The following is a 21,868-nucleotide window of genomic DNA, read 5'->3' on the forward strand; positions in this document are numbered from 1 at the left end:
GAAGGAATCATGGGCCTCCAGCACTCTGGGATTTTGGTTCACGGAGTTACTTGAGCGTAACCGGCAGTTTCAGGCTTGGATCTTTGAGGGGCGACCAAATTGCTTCTGGATGACTGGCTTCTTCAACCCGCAGGGATTTCTGACAGCTATGAGACAGGTACACACAGCATCGGGCTTCCTGCCCACCAATGAGGCGGGGTACCAGATGGTAGGGTAGAGGGAGAGGCGGCCATTTGTACAAACACAAAGTCCCAGGTGATAGGAGAGCAGGTCCGATATTGAGCTTTTATGGCTGGTGATCCGGTAAGGACTGCTACAAGCCCCGTTTATTCATGATAAAATATGTTACGTTTGAATGATTATTTCATATTTCGTGTCTTTATCCTGTAAAATTGCATTTATGGCTATTGTCTGTATACTTACTAAAATCTAAATGTACTCAATCACCCAAGTGCTTCATTCCGGTGTTAAATGATACGTGTCAATCTTAGCTTAATTTAGCAATTAGCATGACTTCTACGACTTTCCTAGTAACTGATGATTACTGATTAATCAATGATTACTGACAATAGAGACTCCGCAACGTGTTCATTTGTACTATCTAGCCAGCCGAAGTTCGTTGTTAACTAACTGGTGCAGTGTGAGTAGCACCAAGCTTACCTTGACTTCCGACTACTCACCTCCATTCCGTGGTCCCGCTGTATGTGTGCCACTTGTATGTGTCATTAACTCATTTGCTCCCAAAAACATATAAATATGTTCTATTTTAAATATTACCATGCTCCCAAAGACATATTTACATGTTTTTTAAATGTTTTTTTTAATGCTAGAGCATACAGAAGGCTTTGATGCAGCATCTGAACTGAAGAGAATACTTGATATTACAAAAATGGCCAGCAGGTGGCAGCAGAGTATAAGAGATCAACCAGGGCCATGTTGCAAAAAGTTCTTTCCCCCACAGTTTTAAACAGATTTGTGAATAATGATTAAACTTAGCTATATTCTAATGCTAATTGCTGCTGCTAATTGCTGCAAGACGGAAACATATAAATATACTTTTTTTGGTAGTCTTTCTTTTGGTAGGTCCTATGTTTTTATAGCAATAGAACACAATATTCTGTGGGCCTTGCAAAATCCAGTAAAACAGCCATGAGCAAAGGGGGTTGCTTCAGTAAAAATGGCTGCGAGTGAATGAGTTAAGGCTAGCGGTGATTGGGCTGCCCTGCTATCCAGCCAAGAGTACACCGGTCATTTCCCCCAACCTCTAACTTTCTTTTCTTCCGTTTTTTTGGGGGTGATAAAAGCCTTTCAATCTGAACCAAAAATGTACCTTTGGGCCATTGTTAATGTCAAACCTTGAAGTGGCTCAAGCTAATGATACAATTGAGTAGGACACAAATACAAATATTGCACAGTACAAGAGAAAGCTTAAAGGCCATATTGGTCTATCAAACCCATCAATTAAGTGACTGAAGATATTCAACTGTCACATTCCTCTCTGTTCTTTTCAAGTCATATACGATTGATTTTCTTTCTGTTGGCACGTAAACAATTTGGTTGATGGACTGTACTTCTTTGCTTTACATTGTTTTCACTGAACCTCTATTACGGTTGTGTTATCAGCATTGATTCTCATGGTGAAGCACATCATATTTCACCGCTGACATTCTGCTCATAATGTAACAAGATTTTTTTGCCTGGGCTCACGCAGGAGATCACGCGGGCCAATAAAGGTTGGGCACTTGATCGCATGGTGCTTTGCAACGAGGTAACCAAGTGGATGAAGGACGACGTCACGCAGCCCCCTGCCGAGGGAGTGTACGTCTGCGGCCTGCATCTGGAGGGGGCCGGCTGGGATCGCCGCAACTGCAAACTCGTTGACTCCAAACCAAAAGTGCTTTTTGAAATGATGCCTGTAATCCGGATGTATGCAGAGAATAATGGTAAGATTGTCTGTGGGCACAGCGTGAATGTAAACAGTTTAGGGTCCTTACAGAGACACTATTTCCAGCCTGTCCAGTCAAGTTTTTGATAATGATAAGAAAAGACAGGCAGCAAGCACCATGACGCTTTTTTTGGGGGGCGGGGGGTCAACCTTAAACATTTTTTGACAATAATGTTATATGTGACCTCACTAGTCTACACATGACATTCCGATTAATATTACATTTGTCGAATATGAGTTATGATGCAAAATCTGAAGCTGAATTGCAATTGGTTGTGTGTTAGTGGAATATGAGTTAAGCTGCAAAATCCAGCCATTTTTTTCCATTTCAGGGGGCGGCCATTTTGCCACTTGCTGTCGACTGAACATGACATCAATGTTGCTTAGGTCTCAGGCAATGACCAATCACAGCTCACCTGTTTTCTGAAGCTGAGCTGTGATTGGTTGTTGCCTGAGACCTGAGCAACATTGATGTCATCTTCAGTCGACAGCAAGTGGCAAAATGGCCGCCCCCTGAAAAAACAAAACAAAAAAAACATGCTGGATTTTGCTGCTTAATTCATATTTCACTAACACAATATTAACCAGAATACCATATTTAGACTAGTGGGTCTGCATAGAACATATTATTGTCAATTTATTAAATTTTTTGATTTCCCATTTAATAAAACTCCCTGTTTTGCTTGCAATTCAAGCAGACTGGTAGGAGATGTTTGGACACATGGGCTTCTAAATCGATCATACATGTTCTTAACAGGACTGTGTCTCGTTTCACATCTCAAATGGACCAATCATATCAATAATGGCACTTTTCAGGTGTTAAATGTACCACAAAGTGCTTTTTACAATAAAAGTAAACCGAATGCCACCCACACAAATGTGCGGATTGTGTCATCATTTCATTCGGGTTAAATGCAATTTCATGTCCTGGGATTATTTTCACACAGATTTACATTGAATGGCTATGTGCAGTAGTAAAGAAGGAAAAATACGAGTCTTGAAACAACGTCTAAACATTCGTCTCCTAAACATGTGTCTCTTTCTGAAATGCAATAAAAATGTGCTATCATTCTATCTTTATTTCCATACTGCTTAGCGTGCTCATGGTCACTGGAGAGCTTTGATTTTGCTGCCAATTCAAACATACTGTACAGTAAAACGTTCATAAAAGTTTTCTTTTGCTCATATGTTGCAGGAATCAAGGACAGCCGCCTTTACTCTTGCCCAATCTACAAAAAGCCCATCAGGACAGACATGAACTACATTGCAGCAGTGGACCTCAAGACCTCACTTGCCCCAGAACACTGGATCCTACGGGGCGTGGCACTCCTCTGTGATGTCAAATAATCACTGAGCGCTTCACCTTAACTGTAGGGAGAATTAGAATTCAGATTTGATTTGTCTTTTCGCAAAATGAAATGATGATAATAAGCACACCATGACTGAAATACATGGAAATTTAATGACTTTTTTTATTTAGTTTATTTTTTTATAAAGAAAATTAACCATAGAATGACTAAAACATCCAAACAAATTTTAAATGGTATTTTCTTTTTTTCTTTTTTTTTTACAAAATACCACACCACTTATCTAAACAGTAGCTACCCTGTACACAGATCCAAGCAGATACCTGTAGATCTTGTTTAAATCATCTCCACATATGTTCTTATTTTCTAATGTGTGAAGTTAACCTGCTTGATTCAAGTGTGAAAACATGGCCCTACACGGATACATTCATTCATTCATAGACATTCAATGCTCCGTGCTTCTAAAAAGGTAGATATTGTTCTAGTAGTTTGTCTCTGTCTGAAATTGTTTTCATGCATTATTCCTCTCCTCTGTAATGTTTTGTGGCCTTCATTTGAATAAAAGAAGAACATCCTGGCTTGCATCATTCAATTAAAACTCAACTCAATCATGTCTTTCTCATTGGTCACACTGAGCTCAAGTTATTTTCCAAGCAGAACAAAAGCCTTTCTTGTTGTTTTTGCACATCAGCTATAATCCAACTTGTCATGTGTAAAGCGAAGGGAATACAGAGTGACTTTTTGATTGATAAACTACTGCAGCAAGGGGCTCTTTGAAGCCTGCCAGACTTGAGTCAGAGCATATTTTGGATTGTTTTTGGAGCTGAACTTGCTTGGCTGGCTCGATTCATGCCACTTTAACTTTCCTAATCCCGCAATCAAATTAGGATCGATTTCATGGTTTTGTTTCCTACTGGCTATACATGCTACACTTACAAAAGTGACAAACGTATACTACAGCTGTGGCAAGGCAACATTTTTTTTTCTTTTTTGGTCCTTTTTTCCATACCTACAAATGTTTTCACTTCCACTAAAAAGTCTCCAACCTGATAATCAGTGTTGGCTCTGCAGCCAAAATAATAATTTGACCAAAGTCTCATGGCATCATGTTCCCTTGAGACAGTGAGCGGGTCATTTCTGTGTGAACAAAGTAGGTTTTGAGCTCCCCTTTGCCCTTGACGTTAATGATGCCTCTACAGGAGCACATGTAGCCCAGCGTCAGAAGGATGCGGCTTGTCTCCTCCGTCACCTGCAGATGGAGGGGGGAGGGGGGAGTTAACATGCATTGAAATTGTGGGGTTTTTGACAGCTTGCGGTCATACATCACTGCCGTGGCTTAATAATATTTTTTTAAAGTGTGATATGATTGTTCATGTCTATTTATATGTGACTTCAGTCGTCTGAATGACCTGGGCAGCTGAAAAAAAAGAGCTTGTGAAGTACACAGCATATTAAATATGACTCAACCCTATAGTTGTGTGATTGCAAATGCATGATTTATGGAGGACTAAAAATTACAACATTTAAAATAAATAAATGAATAAATAGTGAGAATAAAAACGGATATAAAAATATAATGATAAATTTAAATTAAAAAACATAAATGAATAAAAGTAAAAATAACTAAATAAAAGTGAAAATAAAAACTTTAATTAAAAATGTATTAAAAATAATAATAAATACAAGTTTAAAAAAAACTGATTCCAAAAATATGTATAAAAATAGAATTAAATGATAAATAAAAACGCTCTGTCAACAACAACTTGCGACTTGAGTTGCTCGACAACAAGTCGTGGTGACAGTGGACAAGTTAGTCGTCCATTGTTGGAGCCCTCCATGCAAGTCGGCGAAACTTCCTTGTTTGCCAAACCGCTCACTCGACCATTGAAAGGCAGTTTGCAATGGCGGAATCCAACTCAAGACACACTTAAGACCACCCCCTCATTTGAATAACATTTCATCCTAACAGAGCAGCATGAAATAAATAAACGTGTGAGCAGAGCGTTTTTATTTATTGATTGATATTTAATTTTATATATTTATGTTTGTATTTATTTCCACATTTATTTTTACTTCATTTATTTATGGTATATTATTATTGTTGTTTTTTCCATTTATATATATTTTTTTGTATTTAAATTTTGAATTATATTTTTTATATCCGTTTTTATTTTCACTTTTATTAATTATGTATTTATTCAGTCATTTATTTATATTTAATTTTGGCAGTTTTGTCCTCCATACATGATAAGCTCAGTCCATTTACCAGCCACAAATATATTCAAAGGTTGTGCAGTTCCACTGTGTAGCATTCAAGTCTATAAGAAATGTGCAGGAGATGAAGTAGGACTGAATGGATGTCTTGCGTCACTTAGGTGGAAAACCATCAGAGTTTATCAGTGCTCAGGCAGGGAGCAAATAAGAGCGGACGACGTCACGTTGGATGTGATGTTCTTGCTGCCATGAATAGATTGTTGAGCAAGAATAATAGCTTTATCTTTGATGCATCTGTTCTGTCATTTAAAATGTCAACAGTGACAAATGAAAAGGTGGTGCTTGGGAGGAAACAAAGAATTGAGCCAATACAGTGCAAGAGAAGCACTCAATCTGATTTGTCCTTGAGAGCCACACAGATAAGAGTTTTTTCTTTTCAAAACATTTTATACCGGGGTTTTTTTTCACAGCCTTTTCTTCCAAGATGTTATCAATACCATATGTGAAAACATCTTACCTGTATTTTGCCCAGTATGCCCGTGCTGTCCATTCGGCTGGCTACATTCACTGTGTTCCCCCAGATATCATACTGTGGTTTCTGTGCGCCAATGACTCCAGCAATTACTGGACCATGGTTAATACCTGCGGGAAAACACATGCTCATTATTGGAATGAAATTGTCTTATGTAGTCCAACTATTGTCATTGCAGTACTCCCTCGCTACTTCGTGGCTCTGTTATTGTGGTTTATTTAATTTTGCATTGAGCACACAATGAAATTAATTTTAAAAACAAATAATCCAGTGGCCAGAAAAAAAGTCCCAATCAGAATATGTGTTTGTACAACATATTTTTAAGGAATACAGTGAAGTGCAAATAATTCAATTCAATACAATAGGGCTTCAAGTATTTTAGTAATATCTACCATGTTATGAATTCCTCAAGCTGTTTCTAATTACATCTTGTTTTGAAATCCATGCTTTTAATTTGAAAGGCTGCTCTGTATTTCCATTTTCTCTTTCACGTTCTCCATCATTACAAATATAATATAAACGGCACCGTTCTATTTTTTAGCACCGCAGCTTGATTACGTTAACGAGGCAATTAAGCGCACGCAAACGTAAACAAGGAAAATAAACACGGAGACGTTACGTGAACTACTAACATATATAACACACATTGAACCACAGATATAGGTGCTATTACTCACAACAAGAGTACATGCTTATTCTCAGTAACACACATCGAAATGGCGCTGCCGGAAGTAAAAAAATTTAATGAAGTATTATCAGGCTTGGGGAGTAACGGAATACATGTATCGCCGTTACGTAATCAGATTACAAACTGTATTCCGTTACAGTTAGAGGAAAAAACATGTAATCAGATTACAGGTACATTTATTAAAAATGGGGATTACTTTGAGGGATTACAATTTCTATGATGAGAAAGAGTGCGAGGGCGAGAGAGAGAGAGACAAAGAGAGAGAGGCAGTGAGAGACGTGCGGGCATGTTGTGGAGGGGGGAACGAACGAACTGACTGGTCGTGTCCTCCACACGCGGGCAGTTGGAAAAAGCTTCATGGACGGGAGGAGGAAATAGCAACCTGTATTCACTGGAATTTACTCAGAGCGAAAGTTTGAGCTAAGAGTCCGGCGGCATGCTATGCGCTGTAGCCTCTTGCTAGCTAGCCCGCTAGCCTACAACCATAATGTGAGTTACACATTCCAAACAAATCTTCCTCCCACCAATTCACGATTTAAACATCATACACAATATATACACGGTTAATCTTGTGACTGGGATACAAGTTCATTTTGCAGTTGATGTCACTCATTGTCATCCTCATTGGATGACTATCTATCTATCTATCTATCTATCTATCTATCTATCTATCTATCTATCTATCTATCTATCTATCTATCTATCTATCTATCTATCTATCTATCTATCTATCTATCTATCTATCTATCTATCTATCTATCTATCTATCTATCTATCTATCTATTTATTCTTATTTTGTCTTCATGAGCATAATCAATATTGGAGTAATCCAAAAGTAATCCAGTTACATTACTTTTATATTATGGTACTTGGATTATGTTACTAACTACATTTTTTAGCAGGTAACTTGTAACTGTAACAGATTACATTTTAAAAGTAACCCTCCCATCCCTGACTATTACTTTGTGTTAGACAGGAAATGAACGAGACGGAATAAAGCTTTCGTTCACCCCAGTCTTTCTGACAGTTCCTGACCGAAAAATGCCACAAGAGCGAGGGCTGATACCAGTATCGATAACCTGTATCGATACCATGAAATGTGGCCTGGTATTGGTACTCGCCCATCCCTAGTTTTAAGTGATTTCCTGTGGACAGGGATATTGCCACTATATGTCTCTGGACAGACAACTTTTCAACAGCTGAAAATGTAACAGTGCACAGTATGCAGCCTCACATGGGTCTGCCCAATGAGTTAATTTCCAGTGGAAGTTGATCACAGTGATATTCATTATCACAGTAGGTGGGGACTCCCACAACACTCTGTGTAAGTCTAGAAACAGCAGGGATGTACTGTCGCACACATGAACACTGCTGAGTTAATGGAGCATCACATGCTGTGATCTTTGGACAGGTTGAAGGTATTGAACTCTTGCTCTTACCACATGCCGTGAACTAGAACCTTTCTGCCGGCTTTCCTCTCGCCTGTTGTCTGGTTGCCACCAGTATACACACAGTATCAAATGGCACGCATGAAATGTTTGTTTTTTTCCTGATTGTTCACATTTGTATTGTTTCAGTTGAGCCCCTATTTTGACACGCAGCACAGTATGTGCTTCTAAACTCAAGTTTCACTATTTTAAGAATGCTCGCTCCCTCTTAAAAGGATGGTAAATCCAAAGCGCAGGGGAAGAAACATCCAAAATTAATGAATTATTAAGCGCATTTTCTTTCACCCACCAACTCTGAGTTTGAAGTCGTTGAAGGAGTGTCTGTTGATAACATCCAGCTTCCCCACTAAAGCAAATGCAAACTCCACCATGGTCCCAATGTGCATGTACTGTCTGTCATGTTCCTGGGAGCATAGAACACAACATAGAAGTAGTTAGAACATCCAAATAGATCAAGAAGTAGTGTGTATATTTATCTCAACCTGTGATGGGTATTCCGGTCCAGGCGAGGCATTGAGCCCTGTAGCAGCCATGTATGTGCTTCCAATAGTTTTAATCTTTTCCACACCACTGAATTTTGGCTTTGACAATAGCTAAACATAAAGAACACAAAACATATTGAATACGAATCATATATGTAGATGTAAATGTCTGAATTTATCCAGTGTAGCATTTTGATAAGAGGCATTTTGCTTGTCATACATCGGTGAATGACACCATAAAAACAAATTACCATTCACTATCCATCATACGAACCAGCATAAACCGACTTAAGTCAATATTCATTTACCTCGTCAAAATCGGCAATGATCTCATTGAGAAGCCGGAGACACTCTAATCCTTCCTTGTTGACATCCGATTCAGTGTAAAACTCCTTAAAGTCTGGGATTGAGGCGAACATGACGCACACCAGATCGTAAGACTGGTGGTAGAGATCCTGCAAAATAAAAAGCACAAGTAAAACTGGCTGTAAAAGCTATGAACATGAACCTGATACAGCCAAGACATAAAAGGCAATACATAAATAAACAATTGCAAATTTTTTGTTTTTTTTGTTTTTTTGTTTAGTTTACAAAAACTGAAACACTGCTTCAAGCAGACCCTTCGGGAACTCAGAATGTTCAAATGTGCCGTTCAGTTATTCACAGTGCCCCAAAAAAACAAAGCTCAGTGCAGGCAGTACAAGGAAAGTAAACAGTTGCAGTCAGAAATTGGAGCGGAGCGCGCTCTGTCTCCGACAGCACGCGAGAATGACGAAGCGTCCGCTTAATAACGGTGTTAAAAGTTGTTCTTTTTAGTTTAAAATGGCTTACCTTAACTCATTCACTGCCTGCCCAGTTAAAATTGATTTTTGATATCTATAGCCATCAATGGCACTAAATGAGTTAACAAAAATCCTGCATCTCATTATAGCCAAAGGTACAGTCCTGGTGGATTAATGCACTTTTTTTTTTTTTGCTTTCTTTATTAATTCAAACTTCAACATCCAATTCAAACTGAGCACACAAACCAGAAACGGTGCTGTCAAACAAGACACAAGAAAAACAAAACACAAAACAAGAAAAACAAAAAACTAAGCAAAACAAAAACAAAAAAACACGAAACGTCTAAATAGACAAGGCTTGCTACGTCTTAACCCTCCTCAATGACCTTCTAAACCCTTCAATTTCCTTACAACAAATCAAAAACAAAGGTCGACATTTAATAAAAGAAGAAGTAGTAGTAATAGTAGAAGAAGAAGAAGATGTTGTAGTAGTAGTAGTAGTAGTAGTAGTAGTAGTAGTAGTAGTAGAAGAAGAAGAAGAAGTAATAGTAATAGTAGAAGAAGAAGAATATGTAGTAGTAGTAGTAGAAGAAAAATAATATGTAGTAGTAGTAGTAGTAGTAGAATAAGAATAAGAAGTAATAGTAGTAGTAGAAGAAGTAGCAGTAGTAGCAGTGGTAGTAGTAGTAGGCCTAGTAGTACTTGTATTTTTGGCCACCATGCAATGTGAGATTCTGGTTAAATTATGCCATTTTAAACTAAAAAGAAAACCTTTAACGTATGTACAGGGATAATATGTTGATATAAACAGTTGTCAGATATTTGGACCTTTGTTGACTTGAGTTGTGAGGAGCAGAAAAAATGAACATTATTCATCTGTCTAACCTCATTCTTCCAGTTCCGCGCCAGAAAGTGCTCAGCGACATGCGCAGGCAGGACGTTCTCCAGCAAGACCCGGTTGAGGTTTTCCATCGTTTCGATCTCCTCGCACTCTTTCTTGAACTTGTTCTTCCACAGAAAGTCTAACCTACAGTAATATTCATTCTGTTACAAGAGGACACAGAGGTGAAGAGACTGAAGGTACACTTGTATAGCTTGTTGCCATCAAGAAACAGAGAGAAAATACAGAACTGAAAAAAAGCAGCAATAAGACATAGCAGAATCTCGAAAGTCGAACATTTTACAGTAAATGTTACCATACATACGTAAATCCAGTCCTGTCATGTGTCTTATCGTGAGAGACGTTATCATATCTCATTGAGGATTAATTTAATAAATTCCGTTCAGATGTTGACTAGTGTCCCAAAGCAGACTGTGTTCGACCTTAGAGGTTCCATCGCGTATGCAAGACATGTCTCTCATTCAGCTTGTTGAATCGCATGTACATCATTACTTCAGCTGCAGTGCAAGTGCCTCTCAGTAAATGTGAATATAACGGACAATTTTAGCACCGTAGTCCGATTCAAAAAGTCAAACTTGTACATTCTAGGGATTAATTAAACACACGGGTACATTTCAAGTCATTTTTACTGACAGAAGAGACTCTGGTCAACAGTAACATGCTTGAAATGCTTTCTTCAAAATAACCGTTGATGGTCTTTTTACAAAGTTGGACTTGTTTGCAGTCAAATGATGACATTGTAGTTTTGTCGAGTAACTGATGTACTTTTGCTTATATTGAAATTATTTACAAAAACTAAGAGATGTGGTGGCTTGATGGCTCAGTGGGTTGCACCGCTAACTAGTAGATAATAGGGAGGATCAAACTGCCAAAATAAAAAATAAATAAATGACAAAATAAATAAATAAATGAATAAAAGTTAAAATAAAAATGGATAGAAAAAATATAATTCAAAAATTTTATACAAAATAAATTATATAAATGGAAATAAAAACAACAAAAAATATATATCTCCCTAAAAGTAAAAATAAATAACGAGAAAAAATGAGATTATAAATAATAAATAAATACAAAAATAAATACATAAATATAATTGAATCAATCAATCAATAAAAAATGCTCTCCTCTCTCATTTATTCATTTCATGCTGCAGACGCACTGTCAGGTCGAAATGTTATTCAAATGAGGGGGTGGTCCTAAGCATGTCTTGGGTTGGACTCTGCCGTTGCAAACTACCTTTCAATGGTCGAGTGAGCGGGTTAGCGAACAAGGAAGTCTCGCCGACTTGCATGGAGAGCTCAAGCAATGGACGACTATCTTGTCCACTGTCACCACGACTTGTTGTCGAGCAACTCAAGTCGCAAGTTTGCAACAGACACGGTTAGGACCCCCAACTCATTTGAATTTATTTCCATTTATATTTATTATTTTGTATTTAATTTCTGAATTATATTTTTTACATCCGTTTTTATTTTCACTTTTATGCATTTATTTATTTAGTCATTTATTTATTTGGCAGTTTTGGTCCTCAATAGGATATATCATACTGGGGATCAAATCCTAGTCAGCGTAAACTTTTAAGGAGTCAAACTAACACTGACTAAAAGAGAAAACAGACGTGTCTGAGCAGACTGGCTTGTCTACTGCTGTAGTGTTAATTTAACTCTGTTTAGTGAGTTAAAATGTACTCTCTCTCTCTCTCTCTCTCTCTGTCTCTCTCTCTCTCTCTCTCTCTCTCTCTCTTTCATTGTTACATATTTAACTATTTTAAAATTGTTGATTTAACTCTGGAAAGTGTGGAGTGCTATAAACTCTGGAAAAGTGTTAAAATTAACTCTGTGGGAGTCAATTCAGCACTGGACTTTTTGTTGTTGTGTAATACGAGTTTCACTTTTTGAACTGAACGAATAAATTCAGTTTCCCGTGAGGACAACGGTTAAGAAAATGGATGGATGGATGGGATGATAATCGAATCTGTATGTCAATACAAAAAAGGAGATAATGACAATAACAAAGAGACAACACTAGGCGGACTCTTTACAGCTCACATGTTTGTAAATTGATTGTTTTTAAATTTTCCCCAGGGTTTTACATGAGCCTATTTAATAAAGGAGAAAGGCATCATTGAAAGTTGTACGAGCTGATGGATAAAAAAACAAACATTTTTCTATAGTGGAATCAGATAATTCAATAAAATCAAAATTACTTGATACAAAGGGAAAAAGAGGACATGAGACATGAGACCGTATACACATATTCAGTATAAATTACACATTACATTTTTTTTCCATAAAAATGTCAGAATTTTCATTGAGCTGGGAAGAAGGTAATTGGTATCCTGCAAAAACATTCATCATCCACCCAAAGGCTCTCATCTTGATGTGAATGGTTACAGCTCCATATCAGCAGCACTTTTAGCACTTTGCTTGATTTCACCTTTGTCTCTCACCATTCAAACTACTTGAGCGTGGACTCACCTGCCGAGCAAGCACAAGGAGAGTGATGAAAAAAATGAAGAGTGAGATAGAACCCATAGTCTTCAGGTCTTTGAGGACTCCTGGTCTTGAAGCGCAGAGAAAAAGACAAAAATGTGTTTTAAAAAAGTTTAGAGAGGCATTAAGGTTTAATTAAGACATGACAAATGGTGGCATGGGAGAGGAGCAGGTGTCAAAGTAAATGACCGCAATGTGTCATTTGCAGTGCTGATAGTAATCAGCCTGTCACATGATTGGGTAACAGACTGTTTCATTCCAAGCTGTTACTCAATGAAAACGGTCTCGTCTGTTTTGCTGCGACAAGAGCTTGTTTACAATTTGCATTCCTCGATCTGAGCTTGTCCGCTACGCTGCGTTTTCCCCGTGACAGATGATAAAAGAATACACGGAGATTCAGGACTTGTAATTCACTGCAAGCTCTAATTACTGTCACATGCAAACGTTTTAGGGACAGAGTTGGTTTCCGTGCTCATGAATCAAGACTGTAGGATTCATGTAATCTAATTCAGTAGGAAGGTAATGCACTGTAATTAGACATCTAAAATCTTCAATTAAACTGATTATTTAATGGAAGTTCTAAATGTGCATACCACTCAAGCAAGCGCAATCATTTTTGCAAAGCACATTTTGCATATTAATGAACTTTCAGTCTTATCAAGAGCTGAGTTCTGCACACAAGTGCATAGTTCATTATCGTATTAGTTCTTGGCACAGAAAGAGTGGGTCGGGGAGGCTTTCAAAAGAAGACTGGAGATGTTTGTGTCTGCGGCGGAGAAGACAAAAACCACAAGGCACTTTGTCTGATCGTTGTTGGCCTGTTAAGTTTGACACGTCGCTTATTTGTTACTTGAATTTCAGCCTAATTGGGTGACTAAAAATCCTGCTCCCATTGACATTAAATTAATTTTTTTTTTTTTTTTTTTGGGTTTACCTCTTTGGATGTACTAATTGTATGATTTCATCCTCTGTAAATAAAGCCGGGTTGTGATGCGAATGTTACAAAATTCATCACTTTTGAGCCAGAAGGTTGAGATAGTGACATATCTCTTTGCGGTGCTATTGTTGCGAGCTGTCACGTGACAGATCATTTTAGAGCATGATTCCGAAAAATGGATGGAAACACACCCCTGATTTGACCTCTCCATGCAAAGAAATTAAAGTGAGAAAGATATTTTCAGTAAGCAGCAACTCGTACATTCTCAAGCACTGCATACTATCACCCGGAGCCTGAGTCCGTTCTGATTCTTTCAAATGAGAATGGCCATTCAGGAGTTATTTTCCACTTAAGACATACTTATTTTGTTTGGATATTTGTTCTATGCGCTCTGTGCTATTTTTACTCATACTGGATGTAAGATCCTCAGAAGACTGGGGAAGAATATTTCGCTGAAAATACTTAGATTTATGTACCAAATGTCTGAAACAGGGGCTGACAATTTTTGGGGGAACCCACAGAATGAGAGTTAGCTTTACTTTTAATCACAGGATTGGTCCGGAACAGTATAAAAAATTCACGGGAGCAGACGACCGCGGGATTATTCAGTGGGAGGGGGGAACAAGAAACTCTGACTCGATGCATTTTTTTTTAATGGAGCTGACCTCCAAAATTGGAGCGGTACCAAAGTGAGAGTCATTCTGAACATGAGTAAGACGGCACAGGAGTCAATTTCACCGGGAGCAGGACAGGGAAGGATTTATTTTTTTTATATCTTCCGGGACTGGGATGATGGGAGTGAAAAGCCACTCCCGTCTCACCCTCTAGCGTGAAAGCCATGTAACATAATTGTTTATTTTACTCTTAAGTGAGTTAAAAGCGCTTACCATTGAATACTTGAATTAGGACCTACAGTGTGTACCAGTTGCAAAAGTTAAAGTGACCGATTTAGTGCCATCTAGTGGTGAACTAATAAAATGCAACGATTTTGAAGCTAGCGCACTACGGTGCCAAAGAGACACTTCACAAGCCTACCACCAATTACTTCCAATTTTGTATTTGGAATGAGCGAGAGCGCGAGCAACCCGGCGAACAGGAGCTAGCAGCAGGGGCGAGCAAGAGTGTATACTACTATTTTGTTTAGCTTCTATATCCTTTTATCCTCCCTGGCGTGTTCTGTGTTGTTTGTATTGTATACAATGTTTGTATTCCATTTTCTCACACATTTTGTATGTTGTTTATTGCTTGGATAAAGTAAAAAAAAAAAAAAAGCAAGCCCTAGAGTGTCTAGCAACAATTCACTAGGGCGGCTAACAAGAACTAGCTGGAGAAGCTAACGAGAGCGGGAGAAGCTAGTGATGAGTTATTAACATTGTTTTTTAGTTTTAAATCATATTTTAGCCGTTTATAATTCAGTTAACTCAGTATGGCTGTATGAATAGACCTGTATTCTTATCTGTGTTACTTTCATGAGAAAGAGCAACGGGTCTGTCTATTCATTCTGTAATCTAAAAGGGAGGTTTCCGGGGCTATGTCACCAAGGGAGTCAGGCTCATTATTTCTGTATTCTTTTAATCTGATTTATACCCATGGGAACGGATTTTTTTGTAACCAGGTGGGTTGTGGGCTGACTTTTTTTTTTGAACCCTTTTTGTGAATAAATAACGATGTGAGCCAAGAGGAAGGAGCCACATTTGAGGAGACATCGCTTGGATGAATTTGTCAATGTGGACCAGAAGCTTCTGGTAATTAAATCTTTGCAAAGGAACTCCTTCAACAGAATCTCACCATTCAGTTAATTGAACACGCAAAGAGTACAATACTTAATATTGTCTACTCTAACAAATGGTGACCGCCGACGCTGAATTATAACGAATGGTCTCCTCCGTTGAACCAAACGGATGGTGTTGTTGACGATTGAGCAGGCTGCGGCGTTCCCTGACGGGCGGAATTTCTGGCGCCATATTAATTCCGGTAAGTGGAGATCTTTATCCACGTAGAAGAAATTTTGTCTGTCTGGTCCGCTGCAGCTGGTTTTTTCGTCTTGCAAATTATCTAAATTTTAAAAGAGATCTGTGTGAACGAGTTGTAGTTTGATGTTGTGAGTTGTGATAATTCCGACGATATTGAACTACACACGTCGTGAGGCGGTGCATTGAAGTGCAGCCTGTAGATTATAGTATTGCGCTTCTGCTTTGGCAGTTTTTGGCCGATTTGAGGACTAAGTAACATAATTGTTCATGGCTCTTGGTGTGAAACGTCCTAAACACGTAATATTTTTTTTGTTTGAAAAAGCGCCTGTTTGAAATTGAACAGTATTGAGGGTCCAGGTTGATTACAGTAATAATTGGATTTGTGTTACTGTATTTGCAATCGAGAGATTACGTGTAACTTTTATTTTTTTTGGCGCTTTTATTGTGGTTTGAGGTCAGGATTCCCGTTTGAATTTCTTTTGTTCCACGGTTGAGTTCGTTAGCACGTGATAAATTTCATTATTTAATAAAGCGCCTTGCAGAAATTTTGCAATAAAGGGAGAACAGTTTAGCTCAGCGGGATTGGGTAACCGCTGTGTATAAACGAGAGGTCACGTGATTCTTATGTGTGTCTGTGTGTGGCCATATGTGTTAACATATTGAACTATTAATATTGAAAGTGAGACGTCACTGTATTGAATCCGGAACTAAACATAAAAACTACAAACAAAAATGGAGGCGATTTCGACCCGGATACAGAATGGTTTGTCCTGAATGCGCTTCCGGTTCAGCAAAAAATAAAAGCGTCGATGAACAATGAAAAAACGAACTATGGATCGATTGTATACAAAGCTTTTGCTGGACAAAATGGTATGTCAGACTTTTGTATTTTCTTTGTTGGTAATGTAAAAAGGCTGAATCTGATGCTAAAATGACTCCAGCATTTGTGGAGCAGTTTACGGATGGGTTGTTCAAAGTTACCAGTTTACTGAAATCACCGTATAAAACTGCAGTTTAAATGCTATAAGATTTGTAGACAACGAATTGAAGGAATAACACCGTTTATTTTATTTTTTTATACTGACTGAAGAGTGTGCGTATGCATTTGAGTGTGTGACCTAGCTTCTAAAAAAGGTGGGGGTTTGTAAGTGAGAAGTGTGCATATGGGGATTTTGTTTGTTTTTCTTTAATATTTTAACTAAGTTTGGTGTTGTTTTGTGTGAGATGATACTGTTGTGATAGTGGCGTTTGTTTTATTAATGGGAATATGATAAAATAGGTTTTGCGATTTATAATGTTAAGATTCCTCCCCCCCCCCCTTTCCCCCGTTTCTAGGTTAGAAAAAAAGGTGGGGGCTGAGCTGTGCGCTGTGAGCATAATGTGTCCTCGTAATGGGACTCTTTTTTTGTCAAAATGGTAAGAGAGGAATGATAAACAATATAAAATAAGTTATAGTATTTGACTGAGCTAATAAATCTTTACACTTTAATGATTGATGACGATGGTTAATTTGTTAACTTTCCCTTTTTGGGACAAATGAATAAAGAGTAATGATAAAATAATGGTATTTTGTTTGAGAGTTGATATAATTATGCCTACATCTTTATAGCTGTGGCTGGAAATAAGATAGTTGAATAAAGAGTTATGAATGTTTTTGAAATTGACATGTTGATAATGATTTTTAATATTTGTTTTTTTTTCTGAGTGTGTCATTTCAGAAACTGATGTTTGAGTTCCAAGGCAGATGAGGGTTTGATGGCCTTCACTGATTACAAACTGCGAACGGGATGCGCCCCAGCTGCTGATACGTTGTATGGCTAGTAGCTATTTGAAGGGGTATTGAAAAAAAAAAAGAGAAATGAATAAAGAGGCTGTGTTTTTTACGAAACATTTTTGAGAAAGCAGGGAGTGAACTGTCTTGCTATGATCCCATATCCTCAGTCTGGCATTTTTAAAGCATTGTATCAACGAATGTGCATTTTTTGATCAGGTGAGCTCTCAGAAAGACTGTGTGTCATCGGATCCACATTGCAGACTGCGTCTGAATGGATGTGGCAGAGATCAAAGGTCAAAAGCCGCAGAGCAACAGTCTTCTCGTCCTGTGCCTAAGAAAAACATGATGTTCAAATTCCTCAATGCCCAGTGACTGTGTATACGCCTCATTCTAGTGACTTCTCCCCTATGGCTGTTTTGCATCCAGAGGAAATCTAAATGCCTGCTCTGAACATTGCTGCCACAACAGCCGCCATGCTGGCCAGGACTGAACATTGACAACAGCTGCCGTCCTGCCTTTTGCTGGGGGTCTGGACTGAGAAAGTTGGTGGTCGGAATGAGATGTGATCCATTCAGTAAAATGCTACATGGTGATATGCAAGGCATTCTTAATGTGTTGAGTGAGGAACTGTGATCTATAGCAAGATATTTCAGGAAATTGAAAACGACATATGTAAATTTGAAATGAGGGATTGAGAAAATTTATTTCAATCTATAGCCTATTAAATTTTTGCCTATATTTTTGGGAGAATCAGTTTCTGAATTGGTACAATGGGAATTTTATTAATATGTTATGATATGATATATTTTTATTTTCCCCGTGAGGAACTTTTTTGGACTTCGTCCAGCTGCAGCTATAGTATAAAATAAATAATAGAATAAAATGAGTAGTAACAAGTAAAAGACTAACTAAGAGTTTGATGGCTAAGTTTGATTTTTTTAAAAGCACTGTGATTTATAAATCCCAGAAATATTTTGTGTGCTGTGTTTTTTATGAGCCCCGCTAATATGTGAAAGATTAGCAGTTTGAAGATGATTTTATCCTCAGCCCCACTAAATCTGTAAAAGAGGTGAGGTTGATTAGCAGTTTAAATAATTTTTGGGACTCTAGGAGAATTAGAGTAATATGGTTATCTCTATTTTTTATGGCCCCAAAGTCATCATATATTAGTGTCTTAAGTTGTATCTGCTTATGCTCAGTTTTATAGTGTTTTGTAGCTCTTTTGTTTATTTTATAGCCTGATTTAGAGGGTTGACTTATTTATGACGTCTTTTGAGTCATGAGGTTTTTATTTTGTCCTCCCTTTTATCTTGACGTGTTTGAAAAAATCAGTGGATCTTTGTCAAATGAGGGAGTTTATGTTTAAGAATTTAACCAATGTAGACGAGTTAGAAAATTAAAATCAAACTTAAAAACGAAATTAAAAAGGTTGTGGGGTATCGGCCTACACTCCAATTGACAGGATGAGTTTGAAAATGATCATTCACAGTTTGAATATGAAGAAATCTATCAGAGGAAATCGATCGCAAAGTAAGTCTGAAGCAAGCAAGGACAATAATGCATATTCGCCGAATGAAGGTAATTATATTATATTATATCTTTTATCTCAGAATTACATTTGAAAAATGTAATGTTTGGAGCCCAGTGTTTGCAAAAGAGTATAGATAATATGAATATATGTGAGTTTTTCCCAGCATGCCAGGATTCGGCCGGTCATGGGATTCTGGGAAGAGAATAAGAGATATGAAAGGCACAGTTATGCAAATTTAGAACAAATTTAGTCATGGTAAAAAATTACCTATTATTGAACAAAACCTATTTGAAAGATAAATATTTACAAGCTCTGTCTTATATTAATGAATGAGCGAATGTCATTCAACTCAATCAAGGGCTGGGCTCTAATTTAATGTCACAAAAATAGATCTTTTCCTGTTCCAACAGCACAGGACCTACGGATCTTAATCAAATAACATTTACTAATCCCAACTAACAAAAACTATCAGGGTTTTTTCCTCCAAATAAAATTTATGTGAGTTTATGAGAAACTAAAAATGAAAAGTTTTTGCACTCAGGAGAACGGCCCCAGGGGGTTGGTGAGGAAATCTTGTGCAGTTCTCTGCACAGAGAAAATGCCACATCTGGTCTACAAGGCTTCCGGAGACGTGCCAGGCTCGGCCATCTCATCAACTGATGCTCTCAGGTTGAAAGGAGAGACGAAATTCCACAACTGGAGCATCAATCTTATCACCTCCGACCTGGAGCCACGTCAGCTGAATCCGTGCCCGGTTCCGGAGCTGCCGTTTGAGGACATCAGTCAACGGATCAAGAGCAAGTGCCTTTTCTTGGGCAATCATTCCTTTGATCAGTCACATTTTGGGCAGAATAATCCCAGGTGACAAATCGAAGAATTTGGGTAGTCTACCCCAAATTCTTAAAGAAGAGACGAACTATTGCGACACTCTTTTCATTAAAAAAAAAAAAAAAAAAAAGACCTTCAAAGAACTTCATCACAAGATGGCTTCAAAGAACACATATTCGTCTGCCGATACATTGCGACACTTTTCAATGAACAACATTTTATGTTAAGCCTCACATATGCTATGCTTATTCCACTAAAAATCTTTTAAATGTATCAAATTGTTTTTTAATGTCATATGATTGCTAAATTACCTCCTCTTCTGCTAAAGGGATGTTTTAAGGATAATTATTTTTACCACACAACCATTGAAAAAAAAAAAATGTTTTAATGTGTTGAGCTCTCAAGAGCTCAAATGAGGGAATGATGAGTTATTAACATTGTTTTTTAGTTTTAAATCATATTTTAGCCGTTTATAATTCAGTTAACTCAGTATGGCTGTATGAATAGACCTGTATTCTTATCTGTGTTACTTTCATGAGAAAGAGCAACGGGTCTGTCTATTCATTCTGTAATCTAAAAGGGAGGTTTCCGGGGCTATGTCACCAAGGGAGTCAGGCTCATTATTTCTGTATTCTTTTAATCTGATTTATACCCATGGGAACGGATTTTTTTGTAACCAGGTGGGTTGTGGGCTGACTTTTTTTTTTGAACCCTTTTTGTGAATAAATAACGATGTGAGCCAAGAGGAAGGAGCCACATTTGAGGAGACATCGCTTGGATGAATTTGTCAATGTGGACCAGAAGCTTCTGGTAATTAAATCTTTGCAAAGGAACTCCTTCAACAGAATCTCACCATTCAGTTAATTGAACACGCAAAGAGTACAATACTTAATATTGTCTACTCTAACACTAGCAAAAGCTAGCAAGAGGTGGGAGAAGGAGACTCACAATCGAATCACAGGACTCAGCAACGATCACCTGCATGTCGTAGCTGTGGAAGGTACAACACTAGCCGATAGCGCCACCTGAAGCTAACTACGTTCGCGACCTTCTTCTCCTTCGAATATCTGTAGCAGAAAGATGGCGGCAAAACATATCATCCTCCTGCAAGGCGCAGCGACCTATGTAATATAATTATTATTAGACCTACGATTATGTAAAAAGAAATATATGATGACGATAGAACATATTTTTTGCATATTATTGAAATTAATAGTGGGTTTTAAAATTAATTAATAGTTAATTGCTAGATGGCACTAAATCCTACACAATGTGTCTTTAAAGTCCACTAAATATCAAGTGAGATTAAGTACCATGGTTTAGTACTATGATGTTGTACTCTATGTAGTTGGTTAAATCAACTGAAAAATCTAAACATTGATTATTTTTAAGTAACAATATTTACTCTCCCTGGTAACTAATTACATTTATGAAGAGTAATTCAGTTACTAATTCAATTACTTTTTTGGGAGCGTAATTAGCAACCATAAAATTAGCTTTTCTTCAGGAATTTCTCCCACACTAATGATTCTTTTTGTGCAGATGAAGTCATGAACTAACTTAATCTGGGAGTAGCAGAGAAAGAAGTGAGAGGAAATGTTGACAGTAAGAGGAGAACTGTTTACGTGCCTCTGGCACGAACTGAAGATAAAGGTTGCCTTTTTTTTTTTCAAGCTATTTCGACTTGATGGACCAGAAAGAGACTTTAAAGTCCTTCTACTGCTTTCTTCTTACTCACCTTCACAGAGTTCACATGAATGCAAACATCTGCCTTCCTTCACAAATTCTCTCACTCATTCTGAACAATAAAATGTTTTTGTCATCACACACATACCTGTCTAGGCTTTCGGATTTGTACAGGAATTTGCTATATTCATCCAACAGGGAAGCGTGTGTTTGGAGAATGATGATGTTGTAAACCACCACAGCTGTCAACATGGTTATCATTTTCAGTTCATAGTTTATCCTCAGGAACACAGAGCAAGAGATCAGGCCCAGGATGCAGCTGTAAATTAAATACTAGACAGATAGACA

General features: G+C 37.7%; 2 protein-coding genes across 3 annotated transcripts in view; one reads left to right on the top strand and one right to left on the bottom strand.

The window, feature by feature from the left end:
• Positions 1 to 3,829, top strand: part of dnah5 (dynein, axonemal, heavy chain 5) — a 93,553-nt gene extending 89,724 nt beyond the window's left edge. The window contains exons 86-88 of the mRNA XM_086079430.1: positions 5 to 157; positions 1,712 to 1,943; positions 3,141 to 3,829. Of these exons, the coding sequence (XP_085935556.1) occupies positions 5 to 157; positions 1,712 to 1,943; positions 3,141 to 3,292 (537 nt within the window). The 3' untranslated portion in view covers positions 3,293 to 3,829. The remainder of the gene's footprint in view (positions 1 to 4; positions 158 to 1,711; positions 1,944 to 3,140) is intronic.
• adcy2a (adenylate cyclase 2a) overlaps positions 3,404 to 21,868 on the bottom strand; it is a 52,340-nt gene continuing 33,875 nt past the window's right edge. The window contains exons 18-25 of one of the 2 annotated variants that reach the window (XM_086079428.1): positions 21,669 to 21,853; positions 12,777 to 12,861; positions 10,284 to 10,442; positions 8,925 to 9,071; positions 8,617 to 8,727; positions 8,424 to 8,538; positions 5,984 to 6,108; positions 3,404 to 4,501 (exon numbers count right to left, since the gene is read on the bottom strand). In XM_086079428.1, coding sequence (XP_085935554.1) covers positions 4,349 to 4,501; positions 5,984 to 6,108; positions 8,424 to 8,538; positions 8,617 to 8,727; positions 8,925 to 9,071; positions 10,284 to 10,442; positions 12,777 to 12,861; positions 21,669 to 21,853 — 1,080 coding nt within the window. In that variant the 3' untranslated portion in view covers positions 3,404 to 4,348. Of the gene's footprint in view, positions 4,502 to 5,983; positions 6,109 to 8,423; positions 8,539 to 8,616; positions 8,728 to 8,924; positions 9,072 to 10,283; positions 10,443 to 12,776; positions 12,862 to 21,668; positions 21,854 to 21,868 lie in introns of those variants that run through there. The other variant, XM_086079429.1, reaches the window with a different exon arrangement.

Source organism: Leptonotus elevatus, chromosome 6 (assembly GCF_054856555.1).
Source record: "Leptonotus elevatus isolate MCC_2025b chromosome 6, RoL_Lele_1.0, whole genome shotgun sequence".
Classification (NCBI taxonomy): domain Eukaryota; kingdom Metazoa; phylum Chordata; class Actinopteri; order Syngnathiformes; family Syngnathidae; genus Leptonotus; species Leptonotus elevatus.